At 40.4% G+C, this 19,498-nt stretch overlaps 1 protein-coding gene across 6 annotated transcripts in view; it reads left to right on the top strand.

The window, feature by feature from the left end:
• RAD51B (RAD51 paralog B) overlaps nt 1-19,498 on the top strand; it is a 354,337-nt gene that overhangs the window by 184,749 nt on the left and 150,090 nt on the right. For 5 of the 6 annotated variants that reach the window (XR_009274842.1, XM_058807286.1, XM_058807288.1 and 2 more), the window contains exon 8: nt 15,980-16,098. Coding sequence is in view for 5 of the 6 variants with exons in the window: in XM_058807286.1 (XP_058663269.1) it covers nt 15,980-16,098 (119 nt within the window). In the remaining variant the exon portion in view is untranslated. Of the gene's footprint in view, nt 1-15,979; nt 16,099-19,048; nt 19,140-19,498 lie in introns of those variants that run through there. The other variant, XM_058807291.1, reaches the window with a different exon arrangement.

Here is a 19,498-nt window from a genome sequence, read left to right as displayed (position 1 = left end):
ATACCAGGAAAAGTAGTAAAGTTTATTAGTATCTATGAATTTGGGCATCTCTTTCCAAGCTTTATGCTATTTCTGCCACTGTGACCTTTGAATAGCAACAAATGTGTTTGAGCCATAGCTGCCCCCATATATCCTGTACAAAATAAGTCCACATTCAGGGTTAAGTACCATGGAAGTAGGTACCAGTTCTTTCTCAGGTACTCTAGGGGTACATTATGTCTGCATATGAGTAAAGATAAGGGTTGATAATTTATCAGAGATGAACCCCTGTTGCCCAATTTCTGTCAGACCTTTGCTAATGTAAATTGGTCTTGCAAATTGCCTCTTCCTTCTTGAAAGTCATTTGGTTATAGTCTGAACAGTGTTTGAGTACTGTCCCAGCCAGCAATGACCAGAGGTTGGAGTAGGAGTAGAGTAGGAGAGCAGTAGTAGTCTTAGAGTAGGAGACTGGCCACGTGACCTAGATTGCAGTACGACTCCAGGTAAGAATGAAAATTTCATAGTGGAGTGAAGGAAGGGAAAAGGGAAAGGCAATTGAAAGGCAGTTGATCTGCTTTCCAGTAAAGGATTAAGACTGTTGTTCTTCGTAATAGGAGTGGCTGGTAAATGATATTCCTTGTTGTGCAATAATTCCTGAGTGTTCAGAAAATACTTTTAATTGGAAAGGCAAGTATTTAAGTGTCTACTCAGAGTTGCAACATATTTTTTGAAAAAGTTGTGAATGTGGATCCCTCCCCTATTCTTACACTGCCTAAGCTGTTTCTTTGGACATCCTAATTCCTTGGTCCAAAGCTATTGTTTGGGCAGGCTGACAGAGAGTGGGCTGGACAGCAGCAAGGTTCAGCAGGAAATCTGCTTGGCAGGTATCAGCATGGCCTGTGTCTACATCAGAAGATTTACTGGCATGCACAAGTTTTCAGAAAGCATTTATTCTTTAGCAGATTGATTTTAAAAATCAGGGCTTAGGGTTATTTTTTTTACTAGCTCTGGTTAGGAAATATTGCTGGCATAGTCAGCATTGGCGTGTAGAATATGCAAGCTGGTAATTTGTTTCAGTGGGCATGGATGTAGGCTAGCCATGGCTGCAAGCCGTTGATACACTTCTGTTCCCCAGCAAAGGCTGGAAACTACAGGTAGAAAACTAGGCCAAATTTGCCACCAAAGGTATTCCTGCAAATCCTACTGCATGCAGAAGCAGCTGAGTGCATGTGCCTATCCAGAGGGGGAAATGAGAAAGCTGTAATACAAGTCTGCAGTTAGTAACAAGGCTTTGAATCCAAGTACTGCCCATTTTTAAAGTGAGCAACTACAGGAGAGCACTTCCATTTTCTGACTTTTGTGCATGAGCTGTCATTTCAACAACAAAGTTGCAAATGTGTATATCATAAATGTGAACCTCTTATCAAATCCTTCTGTTTCCAAAGTAGCTTAATATTGTTGACTGACTTCAGATCTACATGGTGAGATGGTTACATGGCCTAAGTTTTGAACTGACCACATACTATAAACTTTATTTTACCTAAGTTGATACTAGCAAGAGCAACATTTATACCTGTATGTTGTTCCAAAATAAATTATGGAAATCCTATTACTCTTTTACAGAACCAGTTATTTAATTTCATATGATTCATTTTCATGCAGGATTTTTTTACAAATTATTTCGAGGATTAGTTTTCCTTACTGAAAAAAAAAAAAAAAAATTAGAAGTTAGGGAAAGAACAGTCTAGTCTGCTTACCTAGTTTGAGCAATCATTAACCTCTTCCAGGAATTACTTTGCTGGAAGAAATAAGGCACATTTGTTAGAACCAACATAAAAGACTTTCAAGAATGGCTCCAGTAGGTACCAAATATCTGGACATTACTTATTTCTGGCTGAAGCCTGTCTAAGTAGATAGTGACATGCAAGATGCCTCATATCATGTGCATCCCCTTTTACAGTAGAAGAAAAGTGTTGTGATGATCAACAGTATCCACAAGGCACTTTCCTAACTACTACCTTCTAAACAGTTTTCTTTTAATCATGATTATAGCATGATAATTAAATGAAGAATCTTGTTATGTTTATAATTATTGAATATGTAATGTATTTGGAAGTGAATATGTAGAGCACACTCATGTCATTTGTTGAGTGATACCAAACTAGGCTCCCTAAACTGTCACTAACTTGCATCCATCCAGCATCTATAAGATGGTTGTGGGCACTGCCCTTCAGAAAAGAATGCCTGCTTTCTTCTAAGAAAATCCAGTGTCACAGTTCACTATGTGCTTTCCAGGTTTCCTGTGCCTCAATGGCAAGCTGGTTGTATTTTGTCATGCAGCATCCTCAAAGAGCAATTCTACATATGTTTTTGTCCTTTTCTCCTGTCTTGAAAATGTGCAGATAATAAATAGATTTTTTCACTTCCCCAAACCCTGTTGATGCCTTGTGAATGCTGACCTAGAACAGAGGCTAGATGGAATTAAAGAATAAAGTAGGTATTTATTAAAAGGCCTCAATGGATGCACCTTGGGCAGCATAAGAGCCAAACCAGGGCTACACCCAAGATGAACCTAAAATGGTCACAAAATGGACAACCAGTCCATGACAGCTTATGTAAGGGCAAAATTCAAAGTTGGCTTCACAGGGTCAAGTTGTTTAACCACATTCACTAACACACTACTTAGTCTGTGTTTAGTCCTTTCTTATGTATTAACAAGTATATTATCTTTAATCATATTGTTACTTGGTAACAAAGTTCATCTCATAATTATTCTACTTTTTAATTACTGTTCTTGTTCAATTGCATTTTAATTATTGCTCTTGTTCATTTACTTTTCAAATTCAAAGGCTCCATGGTACAAGTTCTACTTGGGAAACACATGTGGCATTCCCCAGGGATTGTATTCCATCACAGCACTCAAGTTACTTGTTTTACATACTCCTAGCCTAAGTGTGAAGAAATTTGAATTGTTTCATACTGTAATGTAATCAAATAATGGAGTTTGTTCCTAAGATAGGATAGGCAGCTCCAGAACATAGGGTAAAACAGCAGTTACTTGGTTTTGCTATGTGGAATAGATGGTCTTCCCATTGTACATCCCTTTTGTCATATCAGGCAGAATGAATTTGCCCACAGTGTTGCTTTCTAGAAGCAGAAGTCAGTTGGCTTCATTAATTCCAGGATGTATAGTGAAATCACAGTGCTGCTTTTTGGAGAGGATGGATTAAGGGTATGAAGTAGAAATGCCTGGAATTACCTAATTGGTCAATGACTGAAGTTGCCTTACTTTCTGGCAATTAGATTATGTTGGAAAACAGACACATGCTTCATATCACTGGATGTGCAGCTTAGCAAGTCACCCCTAATTCAGAAGTTCAGAGCAACAGTAGTATAGAAAGGATAGAAATGTGTCACAACTTAGGGAACAATCCTTGCAGGGTGCTACTGGCATAGTGATCTGCCAAGTAGCCATTCCTTGGTGAAAGGAAAAATCCAGGGTATTATTTTTATCACATGGCATATGGCACTATTTTTACGTGTCTAATAGGACTGTTTATTTCCAGTCTAGGATGGTGTGAGATAGTACTTCCTGCAAATCTTTGTTATCACCATTCGTTTACATGAACACAGCACCTTTTAAATGCAAGTTTACTCTAATTTCTCAGTGGTCTTTCAGCCATTGGCAGCCTCTTGTTTTGCAGAGTTAAGCATGCTAACATCTGTTGTCTTATATGGCAAGGGTTCTATTATCATTACAGTGCAAGGATTCCATATCGCCAGAGCCTCGTACCTTCTCAATGTTTCTCATAGACAGTTCCTCTAAGCACTGACTCTTCCTGGTCCTTGCAGTAATCATCTGACTCCAGATCCCACCAATCCACTCTTTTATACCACTTGTTCTTATTGGCTACAGGTATGGCCTTTTAAGATCAGGCCTGCTCCTAATCTTTAGTAATTGGTCCAGCTGCAACTTGTTGAGGGATAAGATTACATTCTATGCCACCTTCATTTGCCCATTCTGTATCCCCCTACAAACATCTCTGTTCAAAAATGTTTGGAAAAAGATAGGATTTAGAAGTTAAGTGGACCTCCCACAGTTCTCATCTCTCTGGCTTCTGCTGTGGTACCCAGTGATGATCCTCAGCATGGTTTTCCCTCTTCCTTTTATCTTGTCTTTCCAGCTCTTGCTGTGGGAAGAGCATGTCAGAGCTTGTGTGGAGTTTATGATGAGTGAGTCTGAGTTTCTTGCTTTTACAAAAAACCCTAAAATTCTCCTCTTCGTGGGTCTGTTCCAGTTACTAAATATCCAGTTGTGGTTTTGGTGAAGGTGTCTATACCCTCATTCATACCCAGCATCATTTTGCCATTATGCACTCTTGAGACTCTGTGCCTTGCACCAGTGTTCCTTTAGGGCTGGACAAAGGCAGCCAGCTGTCTCTTCCAAAACTAATTGGGGCAAGTTTGGTTAAATTTTTAAGTTTCAGTCCTGGCTCCATGGGAAGTTCTTAGACACCTACCCTGTAGATGTTCTAGTATTTGAACATGGTTGCACAGTGGCATCCTTTGCCCTGAGACATGCCCGGGGGTCTGTCACACAGGGACCCCTATAAGATTTCAGTGTAGCTCAGGCTAGAAAGTTTCTTTTTAATTGAAAGAAATAAAACAGCAGCAACAAAAGACTGTGCACTTGTTTCTGTTGCATGGTTGTGGAGATCATGTTTGTACTGCTAATATCTCCTATGATGAGATATTAGCTTTCCTAACTGATGGGTGTTTGTGCTGGCAAAGTACTTGAAGGAATGTCACCACCTTGTTGGAAATGACATTGGCCATGCAGCAGGGGCCAGTCTCCTGTTACAGCCTGTAACAAGCTGGTGCCCAGGGGAGCTGCAGTGCTGCTTCAGCCAGATGTGCCAGCTTCTGCCCAAGGTGCAGAGCAGGTTCCCAGCTGCTGGTGCTGGGCCGTCTCACAGCACTTTGAGCAAGAGCAGAAACTCCAGCCCTCACCACCTCTCCCAAGCACAGCCCAGGCAGTTATTTTCTGCCTTCTATGAGTAGCCTGCTGGTTAAGATGCAATTAGTGCTTTGAATTTCCTCACTTCAAATCTTGGCCAGTGGTTCTGTTAAGTGAAAAGGAATACTTGCAGCCATACATTTTTATAGTACATTGATTAGATTCATTCTTGTAGGGGGCAAAAAAGAGCATCTAGTATTTCCATACCTGCCATAGGCTAACAATAAACTCCTATAAAATTCCCACCAAGATTGCTTATACATACATGGAAGATGTTTTAATGAATTTTTTAGGTAGATAGAGGGGTTTGTGTCATGAGAAAATGTGTGATTCACCTTAACTGTTTAATTTTTAAAAATTCCCTGTAGATCAGCAGATTCTTGTGGGGAGAAAAAAGGTCATCTCTAGATTCAGTTTTATTGTCTGGGCTATTACACCTGTCATAAATTAATTCTCAAGTTATCTTCTCTGCAAGATAGCTGTATAGTATAACGAATTAAGATTGAGCTCTTTTTTGAAATTTATAATCTTGTTGAAATGACAGAGAGCTCATGTGGTATACAAGGTCAGTTGCTATGTTATATATAACTTCTTGTTTTCATCTCCTACTGTTCTTGCAGGGAACTAAAAATGTTTTAGACAACAGATGTGGAACACTTAAAATATTTGGAATGTGTGGGAATATACTGAGGGACCACCTGTCCTGCAATGTGTAAGACAGAATTGGTTTGTGAGCATTATTGGTTACTCCTGCAGTGAACAGAAGGACTCATATATTAAAAGTAAAGCAGAATGAAAACCATGGGGAGCTAGGTTGGCTTTACTCAAGGAAACATGGGGAAGAAAGTTGAATCCACAAGTTAAATATTTCTTAATACTTAGCCAATAATCCATGTTTGAGTTTCCCTTAGTAAGTGTAGCCTGGAGCAGTTACTCAGTCTTAGGAAGCTCATGGTTAAGAAGAAAAGAAACAGAATTTATCTGATTTAACCTAAAATAAGGTGTTTTATTTATTGTGTAACTACTTTCACTAGTCAGATCCTATCCATTTAGTTACTAATCAATGATTACAACTAGTAATGACTGCATTGGCTATCCTTTGAGAAACCAACATAACCTCACAAATTATTTATTTATATTGTAGAAAATTATGGATTTAATAATAATTGGATTGCTAAGGATGTTGAGGTGGTTTGTTCCTGGTGTCTATTTTTCTACACTTTTACTACTTATTGACTAAAGTAAACAAATGCTATTTCACAGATGAGGGAACAAAGGCACAGATAGGATCAGTATGTAGCATTTGCATTTCTTCATTTGGAGTTCTGCCATGAGAGCACCCACAGTTCTTTATTATCTTTTTCCTTCAATGATTTTTAAAAAGGAGGATATTAAAGTTGAGATGATAGCCACTAACCTGCCTCAGGGAAGGATTGTGAAGATAGTTAATGTTTATACCATATACCCCCTCTTTCCCTCCCTGCAACTGTAGGGTGAAACTGCTGTTGCTCCGGTCTCCACTCCAGTGAAAAGGGAAGGTATCACTCAGTGTTCTGCCCATAGGCAAGCTCTGGCTGGGAAACAGGCAGTGCCTCAAGCTCTGCCTTAAGCATGAAAATAATACAGGAAGTCAGAGAGAAAGTCACAAACAGATTCATCCTTTTTTCTATGGACTTTGGAAACAGTGGTGTCTGGTTACAATTAATGGCTCAGGTTCCTCTTTAAATTTTGGGTGTAGGTGTGAAACTGTCCTTCAAAGCTGAAATCTCTGCGTGATAGCACATATCCAGAGCTGGTGAATGAAACAGCTGTTGATGCACTCTTTTGATAAGATGAATAGAAAAGCCAGGACACACATTAGCAGTGTTTCCCACAGCAGGTACATTTTTCCCTGCCCTCACATGTAATGGTTTTCTTCTGTATTCTATGCAAACAAATTACAGATACTCTGAGAGCCGCAATTTTTAATTTCTCAGCCTTTTTGCATGCAAAAATCCAGCATTAATGATGCATTTTTATGCTTAGAGTTCTTCATAGTTTGCTGGAGAAAGGACTTTGTGATTAAAGGAAGCAGGTTTCATTGAGCCAGACTTGAGCTCTGGCCTGTCCTCTTTTTCACCTCCCCTTAGGGCAAAGACCAACAGCTTGAGGGTGACCCCTTTGAGAAGTTTTTACCAAAAAGGAAGATGAGAAAGGCTGGACAGGCTCTTTCTAATGCTCTGCGCTGGAGCCAGGAAAAAGCAGCTGTTTCTAGCCTTTCTGATGTTTGGGGGTTTTTTTTGTTTTTGTTTTTGATTGGTTTTTTTTCCCTTTCCTGGTGGCTGGGATCTGGGCTTGGTGCCATATCTGTTTGTCTGTCTGTCTCATGTTGTTTTTCTCAGGGAGCTTCAGAGGCCAGTTGCCCATAGTCAGTTGCTGGGAACAGAGGTTGTTCCTTGTATCGTCTTAACTCTCCATGCCAGAATGTTCATGCTTGAATAGGAAACAGCGAGATCTGTCAAAATAGCCCTTTTCTTTAGGGCTTTGAGGCTGCATTCTCCATGGCCATCTGTTCCCTTTCACCCTTTTGGACAATGTTGCTATTTGAAACGAACCACTCTTTGCTCTCTCCCTTTCCCTTTGCCCTCCCCCTGCCCCCCCAAATCTGGGGAAAAAAATTGTTTCTGGCCCTGACTGGCCTCTGGAGGATTCAACCATTTTTTAGTCCAAGGATTAAAAGTGATATTTTGCAATTTTTTTATTTTTCACTGGCTTTAAAAAATGTAATACATCTCAGGAGAGAAGAGTCACTGCGGTCAAAAGATCATTTTGGATTTATGCATTAGTCTCCACAGAGCACTTTGGTGTCTTGTCGCTGCCTGATGGCAGACTACCGTGAAAATTTGGCACATCTTGGAATATTTTGCATTATAGCAGGAGCGGAAGGAACCTCCTATAGTTAAGGGTGTACAACTGCTTCCCTTCTAACCCTCTGTCATCAGTCAGAAAAGCTTATCAGGATGAAATTTTCCAGTCTTGGTTGTTGTCCAAAATTGAATTTATTTGCTTAATTTAAATAAAGTAAGTAATTCCTTTTTGAGAGTGAGATGAAGAAAAAAAAACCTGCACCTCCTCTGCGTCAGGATGGGTGACTGTGCCATGCAGAGAGGGACTGACTAGCTGGGAAACTCCTGGCAAGTCTGTGTCAGTTAGAGAGTGAAGCCAGACCCCTGTAATCGTCAGTCATTTTAACATCCTGCATGTTTCATACTGCCTCTGTGTGTGTGTGTGTCTAAATACATAAATATATATGTATTTTCAGCTTTGGAGATGAGTCTGAGCAGTGAGCCCTGTGGTGTCTGCATGTACTAAACTGTTTTGTCATACATCTTACAGTAAAAGGGATCACATTTTCTAGCCATGGGTATATTGGCTGTGCAATTTAAAAAAAGTGAAAGTGCCCAGTTAATTTATATTCAGAAGCTACTCCAAGCTGTGTTTTGAAGGTGCTCTGAGTACTCAGATGCATCTGCTAGGTCTATATGTAAGGTTTGATGGGCCAGCCCAGAAGATACTTTGTCAGAGAAGAGGTTGCATCCTTCATCTTGTGTCAGGAACCACTCTGTGCTGAGAAATAGATACAGCCAGAGAAACCTATATGGGCAAGTGCAGACTCGTGGTTAAATACCAGTTAAGAAATGCTACAGTCAACCGTGATGGTACCCATTGTGAGAAATAATTGAATCTGTTGTTGTGTTTGAAAGGCAGAGTTGAAATTGCGCGTAGAGGTTTTTGCATTTAATATTTTCTAACTTTTATGTTCTTAGTCGTACCACCAAAACATTCTTCCAGTTCAGCTTTTGTGATTGATAGTATTAAACATTTGGCCAAATCTGAACTCCAGATGTGAACAGCTGAAATTTGCAAACAGTCATCTCTAGCCCCCAAATGTTTGGCTGACCTCTGTTTCCGTGTTGCAGGCTGAAGGAGGATTGCTTCCTTCTGGAATTTCAGTTTTGATAACTCTGGCTTATGATCCAAGCTTTACAGCTCTAAAATTGTTGTTTTTATTTACACCTAGAGGGAATTCTTGCAACTCTAATGTATGGGACCAGTGTTAAGAATGCTGGAGGCTAAATTTTCAAAGAAATTATGCTGGTCATCATGCAAAGTAAAGCAGTTTGCTCAGTTTGAATTGCAATCTTAACCTGAAGTACTATTTAATACTGCTTTTTAAACATAGTCCTTGTGGTTTTCAGCCCCACTGTGGAGTTTTAGTTATTGCATGTTTCAACTCGCTGTATAAAGAAGCTGTCACTCAATTAGAAAATTATTTGGAAAGATACTACTAAAAGTAAAAGATACTGCTAATATACTCCTGTGCTCAGGAGTAAAAAGGACATATACTTAATTCACTAGTTCAAAGCCATGTCACTAGGCTGTGATCAGAAATCGTTATTAATTTAGACATTTTATGCTGAGTATATTGCGAAAATGGCTGACTGTCAGCACTCGTGTTCATTGAACCAACTCAGGTGCTGGCAGAGACCCGGCTGTAGCAGCACAATGCTCCCTGTGGCTCCTCAGCAGAATATATTCACCAAGAAAGGGGTCAGTGCTATTGAAAACTCGCTTGCATACACCCACTGTCCTTTTCTGTCTGCCATGTGGGCACACAGCATCAGCCCACTCCTCGGGACATGGGCAGCCGTGTCAGAATCACCCTGGGTAAATTAGTGCTAATTGGTGCTTTTATTGGCCACTTTGCTGGAGACCTCGTTGTGCAACAGAAACTGGACTCGCTCCCCCTCCTGCTCCCATCGCCCTGCTGCACCCTGACTCTGAATTTACGGTTCATTTGCAGACTGGAGTGCTGCTGCTTTGCCTGCACTGTGGCAGTTTCCTGGGTGTGAGAGCTAAATTGCCATGACACTGTTTCTTTGCCAAGACATATTTTATGGGGAAAAAAAATGTTGACTGTGAGAATAATCTGCCTCTCAGACTGCGACATCTTAACACGACCATACTGCTGTGAGCTGCATTCTGAAACTCACTGCAGTTTCAGAGCTCTATCTCACTCTCCTCCCCCAGCTGTATTAGCTTTTGTTCTGCCTTTCTGGGATTCAGCCATCTAGGCTTCAGGCTGTTATGGAGGGGTGAGTGTGACAGCAGGCTTATTCAATTCTAGTCTGGAGAGTTGGGAAGTGGCAAATCCAGATATGGGTAAACACTAGCAGAGAGTGATGAAGTTTAGCAGCTGAGATGAACCACCCTGGGAAAATCAGATATGATAATGCCATGGCTGTGTAGGTCAGAGGGTTGAGGCTTGTAGCATGCAAGGCTTCAGTTGCTCTGACAGTGGGATTCTAAATCTCATTTCTTTATTCAAGCTTTAAGGGACCTACATACATGTAATTCTAGCATTCTGCCCCCTCCCTCCTACATACCTTCTGATTAATATCATGATCTGTTTAATTCCCTAAGGGAACTTAAGCAAAAAATTACAGCAATAACTTGTAGCATGATTGGTGAGGTGATAATTAAAAGCATTTTTCTGGATCACAGGGCCCTAGCATTGCCAGATGCCATGATTGGGCAAGCTTTGTTTTTCAACCTATGTATCTTTTATATGTGCAGGCAGGCAAAATGCCAGATCTGGGTTGTTTGGGTTTTTTTCCTTCCCTTAGTTCAATGGTTTGTGATTTTATTGTCTAGTCTTGGAGAGACAGGAAGAAGTGACTGCATAGGAGAGGTTCAAAAGAAGAAGCTGCTTTAAGTTTTAATGACAAGCAATGTGGGAAAGATCTCTGGATACTGAGAGAGTAGTGTAAATTAGCATAATTTTATATTTTAGAAAAGGAAGGAACTTCTCAAAGACTGCTGTTAGGGTAAAGAGGTTTAGCTGAGGGGTAAAAAATTTACCCTTGGTTACAGAAAGAAATTGACTTAACTGCTTTCTTCTACTTGTGCTTCACCATCCCTCCCAGCAAATCACTGCTTGTTCTGTCATTTGCAGTAGCACTGCAGCAATGATAGAGAGAGGTGGAAACTCACCACTTTGTGATGTGGTGTCAAGCAACAGAGGCAGAACATTTTCACCAGTAAAAAGAAATATCTGTTCCCAAGGCTCCCAACTCCACAATTCCCTGATTTGGGCCCTGTTTCAGGTGCTGTAAACCACCAGCTGTCTTCCCACCTCCACAGATCTCCTGAGACCTGATTGTTTTGGTCATGGCTGGTAGGTTGTCTGGCAAGAAATCAGACCAGCTGGGTTTTTTCATTTCTTGATGCCAATTCCTTTTTTAGGTCATCAGGCAGGAGTCTTCGTACTAGCATATGTGTGTCTCTCTTTCTCAACTCAGAAGAGAATTGACATGAGCTCACTAATGAGTTCAGTGGAGGAATGAGATCTTCTGGTGCAAACCACACTGGTAACAGTAGGCATGCTGGTGTGGGATTAAAAGTAAACCAACAACACTCTGATGGACTCTTCCTAAATTTTGAGCTGTATGAAGGTCCCTGCTGATTTTTTGGGGGTAGAATAAAGGTCAACATTACTTATTTGAAAAAGCTTCTAATGTTTCATGAAGAATACTCAAAGTCCTTATTTATACACAGTAATTCTGGCCTTTCACATATTTTGGTATATTTTCCCTCATCCCTTAAGGAAGATTCTTTGTAAGTGGGGAATAAGCAGCAGCAGCTAAGAGACTTGTAACCTGCAATTCTCATGATAAGAAGATCTTTAGGTCAGGAGCAATCTTTTTGTTCTCTAATTGTCTAGTGGTTTGCATCTTGCAGATGAGAGCTCTAGGCGTTGTTGCAATGGAAATAATGAATGACTGGGGGGAAAAACAGCAAAAAGGACCTTAATCTTGATCTAATATCAGATTAACCATCATTAACCATTAAAAATCACCCAGAGCGTGTACACATAAAGACATAAATATGACAAACAAAAAAGTGTGAAAACTCACCTGTTTGGAGCATATGAGATAATTGAACTCTGTTCTCCACAATGAGAAGTGAGCTCATTCCCTTTCTATTGCATTCAGTGCTGACTCCATCAGAACTTTGCACCTGGAGTCTATAAGTGGCAGTTTTTTGTCTCGTCACGATGATGATGGCTGAATTGAACAGCCTGTTTAGTGTAATCTCAAGTCAGCACATAACACATTTGGGTTTTTTCTAAACTGGGGATTAGTTGGTGTTTACACTTAATTGCTTGGTTTGCTAAGTATATTTTGATGACTGTGTTGTGAAAAAAAAGGAAAACTAAATTACATGTTCATTGATTACTGAACAACTCCAACTTCCAGATAAAATATTTCTACTTAATTGAAATTTGAAGTGATATAGAATAATCTGAGGGGGGGGGGAGGGTGTAGTTTGTAAAGATTTAGAACTAGGAGGTTTTAGAAGTAAAACTGTCAGATTCCCTCTCATAATAAAAGGGAGAGCCTAAGCATTTTAAAAGTTAGCATTTTCCCATGGCTAGTCTTGTGGCCAAGCTTGATTTCTTACAGCAGCACCTGTTTTTCCTGCCATATGTCCTAAATAACAAAAGGCTGTATGAAGTCAGTAGTGTTAGCTGAGAAGTGCAGAGAGTGAGACAGTCACCACTGTAGGGTAAGAGAATCAGAATCACCTTTTGACTTAAGAAAAAGCTGTGGAGAAGGGCTGAAAAGGGCAGAAGGCATCAGTGGGAGTTTGAAGAGTGCTGTGGTTAGTTACTTCACAGATGAGTTTGTCCTGTGGGTTGTTTTTTATTGTGTGATGGGTTTTTCCACCATTGCGTATTTTTGTACTTGTACTTTCTGAAGAGGTGATGATGGAAAAATAGATTAGGGGTTGAAGGGGATTTTTTCTTCTTTTTCTTGATCACATTGTTAGAGATCTGCACCAAAAATACAGACAAAAATAAATGCAATGCAGGTGACAAGTAGTGGTCTTTGAGTTCTGCCAGTGAACTGGAAAGCTGCACAGCCTGAGTGAGAGGAAAAGTACTTTCATTCTTATTGCATGGCATGCTGTTTTTGTTGAGCTCAGTAGTATAGTTCTTTATAAATATTTTCTTTGTACTTTCAGAGAGATTTTTTTCCTTCTTTTTGATGGGCCAGGCTTTTATCAGGATGATTTGATGTTAAGATTTGAAAGATTTGGGAACTTGTTGCTTCACTGTTTTGTTATTTCACTGTCATTTAGTTCATCAATCCATTTTTAACATTTGATGAGAAAATATTTTCAAATTACCAATTGATAGACATTGCAAAGGGCCCAGTGTTGGGGATGAACCTGCCAGGCAATGATTCGTCCATCTGGGAAGAAAAAAAAATCAGTATGTGAGAATGTGAACAAGGTGGAACTAATTGTTCTGCGCAATTATACCAACAAGGAACATGTTGGGGTTTTTTAATCATGACTGTAGTCACATTTTGCCTGCACAGACTTCTTGCATTAAAAAAAACTGTTTTAGGACATTTGTTTCATTTGATTCAAGATACTGGTCTAGTTATTGAAATTTTCCTCTGATAAGAAACTAATGGAACTGAAGTGTCTTTATGTCTAAATCACCTTCCAACATACTTGCAACAACTGGGACTTGGTTACATGAGGATTTAGTCTCTAAAATGTACCACCTTATATGCAGAGGACAAGAAGGTCTTTGAGACCAGCTCTGTATTTGCAGTGCTCTGGTTGGGCAAAATAGAATAATCCCAGAAGCACTATTGAGCTGAATAGATTTAACCCTGCTGTTCCCTCCAGTGAAAAATGGAAGGTGAAATAAAACCACTTTCCCCATACTCCCTAAATGGGTCATTTCTCTCAGTGACAGGGAAATTACTTATAGAAAGTTTGTTTTGATTGCATTGATAGGCAAACAAAATTAATCTAGTTCTCATGTATAAGAAGGGCTAAGTGTCGTGGCCCAGTTCTACTGACAGTTCCTTCCTGGCCATTGGAGCCCAGTGCAAGCCTCTTCTGCTTGGAAGCAGCACTGCGGGCCACAGTTGAAGAATCACCCTTTCTTCTTTGTTTTTCCCCTGGTTGTGGAGAGGCATTTACTTTGCATTTGACTCAGACCACAAGCAGCTTTATTTTCACTTGTGACAGCTGTTCAGTGAGAGTGAAGCGGCCAGTTCCTCCTCTGTGTTTGCATTCAGAACAGATACGGTGTCTGCTAGTGCTCTGAAAAGTTCACTTTCACAGGAGACAGTGGAAGAGGCATCTCATACAGTGGCCTGACTGCTTTGAAGATTGGTTTCATGCTATTTTTTGTGAGTGTGAGGAAGGAGGGAGTGTTTACAGGAATTGAAATCACCCATTTTACTAGAGCTGGACCTGATACAGAAAGCAGGGAGCTGTTCAGACATCTTCTTCCAGCCTTCTAACATTCACCTTCGCTTTCCCTTGCTAGGATCCTATCTCTGTGCTTCTGGACACCCACTCCCTTACTGCATGCATATACTGAGATGTCACCTTTCTCTCATCTGTTTGTCCGCTCTGTTTTCTTACTTTCCCTAATCCCTGCACTCCCTGTAGCACCTGTGTCCTGAACAGAAACCATGATGCCAGCAGTGACTGGAGTAAGAACTGGCTTTAAGCCCACTGGAGACACTGGAACTGCTGCTCATCAGCTGACTGCACATTGTAGGTGCTGTGGAAGCATCTACCCCTCAGCATGGATAAGCACTCTATACCACTCTGCTGTGGTTCAGCTTGGAGAGTTTGGGGACCTCTGAGCAGAGACCACAATCTTATAAGCCTATTTTCTTCTTGGGCCAATGTTGGTGTGATACTCCCATCTCTAAGCATGAAAACATCATGGTTTGGAAGCACAAGGCAATGCATACTGGAAAAAAAAATCACTCTCTCTGAGCAGTGTTATTTATCCACTTCCTTTGTCCAGTTCATTAATGTCTAAGTAGTGGTTGAAATAACAGAAAAGATAAGTCCAAGGTTTTTTTAAGGCCATGTATCAACATAAATCTGTTTTCTTAACATATCCTCTTTCCTTCCTCTGAGACATTTACTATCTTTTTGTGTTTAGAGCAAGAAGAAGGAATGCAGCACATGTTGTCACTGCCCTTGAACTTCTTTGCAAAGCTGGCGCTGCTTCCTCCTGTTTGCTTCACTTCTTGTACCTCTATCTGCCTCATGCATCAGCTCACAGGAGGATCCCTTATAAAATGGAAACCTTTCCAATGAGGCATTCCCTTTCACCATGCAAAAAGTCTTTGCTGTGAATTTGCTCCAGGTTTGCTAACTGCTTTGCACCAAAGTAATAAATTTTAATAAGTTCACAGAAAAGGATTTGCCCTCTTCAGAGAGGGGCTGACACAGTATGGTACAGTGTGCTTTCTCCTGTATAAGAAAATAAAATAAATTACAGCAATTAGCCTGTACTGCCACAAACCTTACACATTTCTGTTCACTTTGGGACAGGTTTTAGGCCTGAAGGAATGCAGAATTTGGAATTGCTGAGGAGCGATATCTCCATAGCATAATAGTGGCAGGTTCCAGACATTTAACCATTTAAATGCCTGGCTCAGGTTTGCAGCAGCAATATGTTACTTCTTCTGTTACATAATAACAGATACATTACTTGAGGGAAGTTTGGGTATGAATTTTGTGGCTGTTTTATGCCAACATTAGCTACTTCTGGAAAGTTTGGGCCCTTTGCAGGGAGGAGCCCACCAGCAGGGATTCATGAATTGCTTCTTGATGGTGTGGAATGGTGGGTCCCAGCTCTAAACAGAGGTACAGGGGGGTACAGTTACATCAGCAACATCTCCCTAATTCTTGGCACTTATCGTTGATGGAGAACTCACACTACAGTTGTATAAAAACATCAGAAAGGTAGGAAGTTAGTGCAACAGTGCTATCTCTTAAGTGCTATTGGTAATTACCTAGCTTAGGGAATAATCTGAGATGTCTGATGAAGTTTCAATGCTGTTTTCTGTGCCACAGTCCTGATGCAGTTTGTATCATGTTTACCTTCAGGATCTTCTGTGAGTGGGAAGAGGGATTCTGGTTATGTGACCGCAGCCCTTGGCAACACGTGGAGTCACAGCGTCAACACCAGGCTCATACTGCAGTACCATGACTTGCCAACAAGACAGGTGAGAACTTACCAGCAAAGAGAATTTAAATAAAGCTACACCAGCAGTGCTTGGTCACATGGGCTGTGTCCTTCAGCCTCTCTGGTAATGCTACATAACCAGAACTTGGCAGTTGAGAGCCCAGTCACTTATTTGGGGTGGAGGTTGGTCAGTGTCCTTTGTTTTTAAGGGATGACCAGCATTTCAGTGCCTCCATGTAATAGGATGGGCCTTTATGAGTCACAGTTGGTACAGATGTACAAATTTATTGAGCCTTTAGAGCATTCTACATCATGGAGATGAAAGGTAATCCTTAAAGTGCTTTCTTGCACACGAATTTTAGGACAGGAGGAACCTAGTCTTTTCACTGCCATGATTGTTTTGCTGTTGTCTGTCTACTCTTTGTGCCCAATTTCAGCTGTGACTGTTAGGACACAGAGCACTCTCTTTTCTATGACTGCTGTTTATGAGTAGAAGCTTGCTGCCTACACCAGTGAGCTTAACTTTGAGCAGTAAGTATGGCACCAATTTCCCAGAAATGTGCCTGCAAGTAGAATAGTCACCGTTTTCACTGAGAGATTTTATGTTTAAGTGAAACATAGTAGCATCTTTCACTGCAATCTTCACCTCTAAATTTAAAAAACTGAGAAACTGAGAGACCAGACATTTGGGGTATGGTTGAGGGAATGACTTTTTTTTTTTCTTTTTAAAAACATCATAATACATGATTTCATCTGTCCCTTGGGATATCTGTGGTTATAATCTCTTTTGGCTTTGTCTGTTCTGTTTTTGCATTGATGTAACTCTTTCCAAAGGCTGTGACCCTCAGTCTTAATGTTATTGATTTCCTACCAGTTAAAGTAGAGAGCTGTCAGAAAAATTCCTACGTGATGTTTGTACCATCTTACTCCTATACCATTACTACCCATGTGTGTTCAGGTTGGTGCTCCTCGGTTTACTGTCACAACACAGAGTTTCTCAGTTTTAAATTGCAGTCTTTAGAGCCAGAGGAGAGGAAGCCATCTGGTTTAATTGGAGAATTATTTATTAGAAGTAAAATTGTAACGATAGCACTCCTGTTTCTTCAGTAGTCGTGGGCACTTTGACTACTTCGAAGCAGTAGCCTCTGGACTTTGAAGTAGAAGGTTAAGTGTGTCAAATGCAGGTAGAAAAGGCATTTTCTGTATTCACTTCTGAAGGCTATGCATAGAAGTATACTCTTACTGCTGCTAGTTTTAGAAATTTTCTTATGTACTGCTTCATATTCTGGTCTGTAATGAGTTCTCCTTTTCTACAGAAATAGTAAGTTTGCAAAATACAAAGCTGTTCATAAATTTCCTGGATCACTTCGGAGTTACATGAGAGGTGGAGTTGGCTGAGGGTAAAGGGCAGAAACTGGGCTCTATGCTACTTCATGATGCACAAAGTCAGCTAAAACAGATTAAGAACATTCCTCTGGTAGTGGAAAAAGGGAGACAGCTTTCCTAAAGAACATTCAAATATTACATGTAGTTTTTCCTGATTTTTTTGAGAAGGAATAGATCACAAATGTATGAAAAATTGTGTTCAAGCCGTTGAAATTACGGTCTGCTTAATAGAGTTTTCCTCTCTTCCTTACTGGATTTATCAGGTGCACCACCTTGCTTACAAGTGAAGCTATGTGCTCATTCTGTTTTAATTAAGCAAAGGAACTAAAGCTACAGTGAAAAAAAAAACCCTAAAGTAAATGTTAATATATATTATTAGAACCAAAGTCATGTAAAACAGGTGTGATATAAATAACAGTGATGTGCCTGTGAAGTCCATTCCATGACTGAAATGGGATATATCCATGATGTCCTGTAGGTATTTTCCTGTTGCTGATATCTGTGTCCTTTTTCCAGATAAATTCTTGTTTCTTAAATTCATGGAAATATTTCAGCTAGACATGCAGTTTCCAGTTAGAGGAAGGCATCTGGAGTTACCCTACCTATGGCAGCACTGTATTGATCAAATACTATCATTTTACACACATATGCTCCTTTATAATTGCTTTAGACCCACTTTCAGAAATGAACTGTGAATAAAGGTGCCTCAGTTCTTGAGATGCCATTTCAGTCATCATGAAGTGGTTCTGCCAGGAGGTATTAGATATCAGTGCTTTGAAAGCCAGCACTTTTTAAGGAAGCTTAACAGGAGGATTCAGAAATTACCAAGTCAGTAATCACATTTACAAATTCTCATACTTAAAAAAAAAAAACAACAAAAAAAACCAAAACAAAACAAACAAAAAAACCCCACCAAAACCTTGTGATTGTCTTGGTTTTAAAGTGAAATTTTGCCCCAAGGAATTACTGAAAGCACACATTTGGTCTAGAGATTAGGGTGAAAAGTAGTTTCAAAACCAAGCTTTTCCTGCTTTTCCACATTTGTAACCTTACAGAATCAATACTGTATAAGGAATGAGCTGTGTTTCCATAGAATCATAGAAACTTCATATAGTTGGTGATTGCCCATCTCTAATTAGTCGAAGTCTCTCTGCAGGGCCTCCGTGCCTCTGAGGGACTCAACAGCCCCTCACAATTTAGTGCCATTGGCAAACTCACATAGTATCCCTTTGAATCCTGTGTCCCAGTCATTAATGAAGATGTTGAAGAACACAGGGCTGAGGATGGAGCCCTGCAGAACCCTACTAGTGACAGGTCCCCACTCTGATGTCACTCCACTCACTACAGCCAGCTGATGTATTTATCCATCTGTGGCCTGGACAATTTGTCCAAAAGGATACTGAAAGCTTTGCAGAAGTCCAAGAGGATTACATCTGCTGGCTTTCCTAGATCTTTTAGGTGGGTTACCCTGTTGTAGAAGGAAATGAGGTTCAACAAGCAGGACTTTCCCCTTATGGAGCCATGCTGGCTGTGATCAATGACTGCATTGTCTTCCAGGTGTCTTTCAACACTTCCCAGAATAATCTTTTCCATTATTTTACCAGGCACTGAATTGAGATTGCCAGGCCTGTAGTTTCTGAGGTCTTCCTTCTTGGCCTTCTTGAAAATCAGGATAATGTTTGCCAGCTTCCTCTCAGGTGTTACCTCTCAGGATTCCCAAGACTGCTGAAAATCATTGAGACAGGCTTTGTGATGACTTCGGCTAGCTCCTCAAAGGAGTCCCATCAGGCCCCATAGATTTGTAGGGATCCAGCTGAAGCAGCAGATCCCACACAATTTTGGGGTCAGCTGGGAATTGATCATTCTCACAGTCATGGTCCTCTGGCTCAGGAATAGAGGCCCTCATGGCTCATCATCCATGTTGAAGATGGAGGCAAGGAATGCATTTAAACACCTCTGCCTTGTCTGTATCCTTGTTTGTGAGGTTGTCAATCCTCATCCTGTAGTGGGATGAAGTTATTTCTATGCTGCTTTTTGCCATTAATGTACTTGAA

This window comes from Ammospiza caudacuta, chromosome 6, assembly GCF_027887145.1.
Source record: "Ammospiza caudacuta isolate bAmmCau1 chromosome 6, bAmmCau1.pri, whole genome shotgun sequence".
NCBI classification, from domain to species: Eukaryota; Metazoa; Chordata; class Aves; order Passeriformes; family Passerellidae; genus Ammospiza; species Ammospiza caudacuta.
Note: the sequence above shows the minus strand (reverse complement) of the source record. Positions and strands in the feature narration are given on the sequence as shown.